Source organism: Podarcis muralis, chromosome 2, assembly GCF_964188315.1.
Source record: "Podarcis muralis chromosome 2, rPodMur119.hap1.1, whole genome shotgun sequence".
NCBI lineage: Eukaryota > Metazoa > Chordata > Lepidosauria > Squamata > Lacertidae > Podarcis > Podarcis muralis.
The window spans coordinates 18,402,392-18,407,354 of NC_135656.1; the positions used below are offsets into that span (position 1 = coordinate 18,402,392).

At 46.4% G+C, this 4,963-nt stretch overlaps 1 protein-coding gene across 1 annotated transcript; it reads right to left on the reverse strand.

Annotated features, from left to right (window-relative positions):
• Positions 1-1,643: 1,643 nt before the first annotated feature.
• On the reverse strand, positions 1,644-3,041 carry LOC114592821 (claudin-34-like). The gene has a single exon (XM_077923471.1). The coding sequence runs from the start codon at positions 2,929-2,931 to the stop codon at positions 1,795-1,797; it is 1,137 nt and encodes a 378-aa protein (XP_077779597.1). The 5' UTR covers positions 2,932-3,041; the 3' UTR covers positions 1,644-1,794.
• Positions 3,042-4,963: the final 1,922 nt, after the last annotated feature.

The window sequence follows — 4,963 nt, forward strand, 5'->3', positions numbered from 1 at the left end:
TCAGCTAAAAGAGAGTTGGACAACTTGGGGGTTTCAGCAGGAAATCCAAGGCAGCCCCCTGCCTGAATGAGACTGGATTCCCCTGCTAAAATAAAAAAGGGGGACTTTAGGAGATAGATCCAGACAAACCCGTTTCTGAATCAGGAAGGGGTTTGCTTGGAATCCCGCCCAACTGAGCAGAATTTAAGCCCTGCTCATCGGCTGACGTTGAAAACCAGATATCGCCCGGCCCTGGGCAGGATGGCACACTGAGCCTCCTCACATCTGTTCAAAGGAGGCTGCAAAGCGGGGGTCATGTTTGTATCATTTTGCGGTCTTCTTTATTTCTATGCTCTTTTAGATGTGGCTTCATAGCCGAGTGGGGGATTTGAGCCCCGGTGCCTCCCAGGTCCTAATTTGGCAGTCTAACCACTAGGCCGCACTGCCTCTCTACCTTCCTGCTTGAAGCAGCCTTTAATTGGGGACCTATATTCCTGCTTAAACCAGCTTTCTTTTTAGGACTGTGAACTTTCAAGGCGCCCCCACCAAGAATCCTGGGAACTGTCGTTTGTTAAAGGTGCTGGGAACTGCAGCTTTCTCAGGGTTCTGGAAACCATATTGAGCTCTTTGGAATTTTCAGAGATTGGGGGGGGGGGGCTGTTAACAGATGCTGCGGAAATGAATTCTTCTTGTGGTTTTCCGTGTCCGAGATCCATCCCAGTATATAAGCACTACAGTTTGGGAGGAGGCCAGTTGTTTGGAAAGCACAAGGTCAACAGAAAAAGACACCCAGACTTTTGTGGACTGTGGCAGATGAGATCAGAGGGAGACTGCGATTTGGGGAGAATGTATCTTATTCTAAGGAAAGCTTAATTCCAAAGAAACAGAAAAGATGCTTGACTTTCTAGGATATGGCACTGCTGTTCAGATCACAAGTTACCCAACCTCACAATTACTTAGGGTCATGCAAACAGACCGATAGCCCATTCTAGTCCAATGCACTGATGTCCCCAAAAACCGGACGGATGATTCAAGGAAGCTTCAAGGCAGGGCATGAAGGCACTTAGCTCTTCCCCCCTCCCAGAACTGATATTCCAGGACAAACCTTTTTTATATCAGAACTTTAATGCGCTATTAGAATTAAAAGAGGGGAAAACCCAGCCGGATGGGCGGGGTCTAACTATATTATTATTACGGTATTTTTCGCTCTATAGGGCACACCTGACCATAGGGCGCACCTAGTTTTCAGAGGGGGAAATCAAGGGAAAAAATATGACACCCCCCCCCCATCTCTGGGAGCAGCCAAGTTACAGGGAACCAGGCAGAGGCCTTCTCAGTGGTGGCGCCTTCTTCATGGTGATCCACTACGGCTTTAAGGGAGGTCTTGGAATAAGTAGATTTGTTGCTGATCCAAAACACCCACTCACACATGAAAACAAAGACCACCACAGCCAACTACAAATGAATAACCACACCCTAGGCCACCCGACCCCACCCATCTTCCCCCCCCCTCCACCTCTTTCCCCTTTCCTTCCTAATGTCTCAACAAATGAAAATTATTTGTAAAAATGTTACATGGGGGGGAAACATGAGAGAGAGACATTGCACACTTTTGTAAATCAACAAAATCTTTAATAAATAAATAAATACTTTAAAAAAATATATCACAAAAAAGAGGCCTCCTCACCTGAAGGACATCAAAGCCCACCTGAAGTCCCAAAATCCCTGAAGTCCTGATCCACGCAGATCTATGCGTGTATGGAGAGATCTGTGTGGATCTGCATCTGATAGTTTACGACTCCCTGTTGTAGGGAATCACATGTATAATCGTATGTTTGGGGACATCAGGTGGCCTTTGATGTCCTTCAGGTAACCTTTGGGTGTATGGCTTTCCTTCATCTCCACTGCGCAGGATTCCTCTGGAATGACAAGATCATTTGCACAGCTTTCCTCCATTTCAACTATGCAGGATTCCTCTGGAATGACAAGATCACTTGCACAGCTTTCCTCCATCTCAACTGTGCAGGATTCCTCTGGAATGACAAGATCACTTGCACAGCCTTCCTCCATCTCAACTGCGCAGGATTTGACAAGATCTTCCGCATGGGTTTCCTCCATCTCCACTGCGGAGGATTTCTCTTGAATCACCAGGTCCAGCAGAGAACCACACTTTGAACAAGTAGTAAGACTCTCGCTTTTCACCGCACTTCCTGGGGTAATCACCACTACAGTTTCTATTTGAGATGTATCTGTTGTGGTGGTCCTGATGCAACATCTCTCCATCCCAACAAATGCTGCACTCAGCAGCTGGAAACCTGCAGCGATATAGCCTAGATAAATAGAAGGTCCAATATGCTGCTCGCTGGGAATTTGAGGCAATTCAAAAGTTTCAGGGAAGTCAATTCCCCCATTTTGTAAGACAGCAGACATGTTCCATATCACGGAAATCAGGATGAGTATCCCTGCTGGTAAGTTCAGCAGAGCTCCAAGCCCAAAAAAGGTTGAGAGAAAATCCTTATGTTTTCTGGGCTCAAACACATTGCAGAGGGCAAATGACTGTATTCCAAGGGCTGCTGAATTCATAATGGCAGCTAAGGCCATTAGGTCCTGAGCAATAAAAATTTCCCTCGGGAGGTTTGGATGTTGTTCATGGAGCTCTTCACAATGGTAATAATAGTTTCCGTCGTTTGAAGGGTCTTTCAAAAAACAGACCTGCCAGATTCCGATCCAGATGTTTCCAGAGCCAATTCCCTTTATGTTTTCTACACGCCACACTCGCCATTTGACAATGGCTATTGAGGCAATGCACATCATCCAGGCCATAATATCCATCAGGAATGCACACAATTGGAAGCAGGACACTAATCTCAGCCATCTGACTACCAGGGAGCCTTCTTTCACCCGCAGGGGGGGTTTGGAGAGGAGGCGAGCAGGGGAGACCTTGGAAGACATCCTGGAAACAAAAGAGAAGACAAGATGCAGTGAGAGAGGGAATAACAAGCATGTCTAGTCATTGAAGGACATCCTTCCATGCACAGAAAGAAGCAGCAAAAGAAAGAGTTCCCCTGCTCTCCCCCCCCCCCCGGTTAGGTATAGACATCTGATCCACACATACTTTCTTCCAGCAAACTGCTACTGATTTAATATACTCTTTCACAGTTGCTGTGGAAATGGCCAGAACCTCAGCAACCTGTTGTGGATGGGAGCCGCTCATGTTTCGCTGTCCTGCTATCTGCTACTACAGCTATCCTGTTCCACCGAGCATAAACTCAGCTATGGCATAGTGAGGAATGTTTAATCCATAAACTTACGTGAAATGCCTTCCTCAGCTAGAGTCTAGCGTGCCAGGAACAGAGCAGGTATTTGCTAGGTGCTCCTGAGCCTCAAGAAGACTGAGTTGTTGGCCACTGAGCTGACGTTCGCCTGAGCATCCGGCCAGCCGCAGCAGCAACTGCTCTGCAGAATTCTTAGGTCAGTTACAGTTACAGTTAGAATCCTGACAACAACACAAATCATAACTCCAGGGTACTGGTCATTTGGAACATCAGGAAAGTGGAAAATGGGAGGGAACTCAGTTCCCTTCTTTCCCAATGCAGAGTGTCTATTCCAGGACACTGTGCAGTTAAAACACATTCTTCCTGAAGTCAGATTCAGAGCAGTTCTAGCAGTAAAAATTGTGATGTGTGTATCTTAGTACAGATTTGTTTGATGGTCCTGAATGCATTTCATAAAGGATCTCCATGTACAAGAAAGGCTAATAGCATGAGGCCCTGAACAATAAGAATTGCCTTGGCAAAATTATTGAAGACTCCTTACAAACCTATCCTTCTTCCCCATCCCATCCTGTTTGGACATTATAGTAAGGGAGAAGATCTTAGCTCTTTTCCTTTGCACTGGGATTACATGAAATTTGTGCAATGGGACCCCATCACTCACACCAATACGGGCAACATCATTTTCAGAACCTAGGTGCCCATGATTTAAAATTGCTTTCCTAAGACACTTCAGTCAAAATATTTGTGTTGCTTCCTTCCTGTTCCTTTCTGTGTTGATGCTCCGAATGTGAGCTGCTCAGCTGCATGCAGTTTCCACTGAAGTGTGTGTGTGTGTGTGTGTGTGTGAATAACATTCGGCCAAGCAATGGGCCTAAATCCATCTATTTCACCTGAAATAACTTTGGGAGCCAGCCTTTAAAAATCTAAAGTAGATATCAAATTCAGAGGAATTAAAAGATGTCATCTTTTTGACTATTTGAAACATCTTAGAACATACACAAATGTTAATGTTTGAAGGAAGGCAGCAAATGGAGCATTGGAGCCATCCATTCATTTCAGGAGTTGTGACCATTGATAAGATGAAGCACTTTCACATCGCATGGCAGTGTGCAGTGCTTTTAAAAAGGTAAAGGTAAAGGACCCCTGACAGTTAAGTCCAGTCACAGCTCTGGGGTTGCGCCACTCATTGGCGTTACTGGCCGAGGGAGCTGACGTTGGTCCACAGACAATTTTTCCGGGTCATGTGGCCAGCAAGACTAAGCTGCTTCTGGCGAAACCAGAGCAGTGCACAGAAACGTCGTTTACCGACCCGCCGGAGCGGTACCTATTTATCTACTTGCACTTTGACGTGGTTTGGAACTCCTAGGTTGGCAGGAGCAGGGACCGAGCAACGGGAGCTCACCCCGTCAAATATGCAAGTCCAGTTCTGTATCTGCATGACATCATCCACACCCAAATGCTCTCCCGTTCTGTTTTCCCCACTTAATCCGGATACACCATCTCCATTGAAAACTCTGCTCAGTGACACCCATCCAATAGAAAAGTGCTGACCGTCTTCCTGCAGATACACTTCTGTGCAGGGGTTTGGCCGACAAGTTCTTCCCTAGTGTGGGGATGTTTTCAGGGGCTCTTTGCTTTTCCCTGCCTCCCCTTTCATCCTCACCTGAGGAGATCTTGGCCATTCTCTTGACAGGGACCTCCGTTCTCAG

What these genes read in the sequence shown, in the direction of transcription:
- LOC114592821 (XM_077923471.1), bottom strand. Translation starts at nt 2,931, where the DNA reads ATGTCTTCCAAGGTCTCCCCTGCTCGCCTCCTCTCCAAACCCCCCCTG.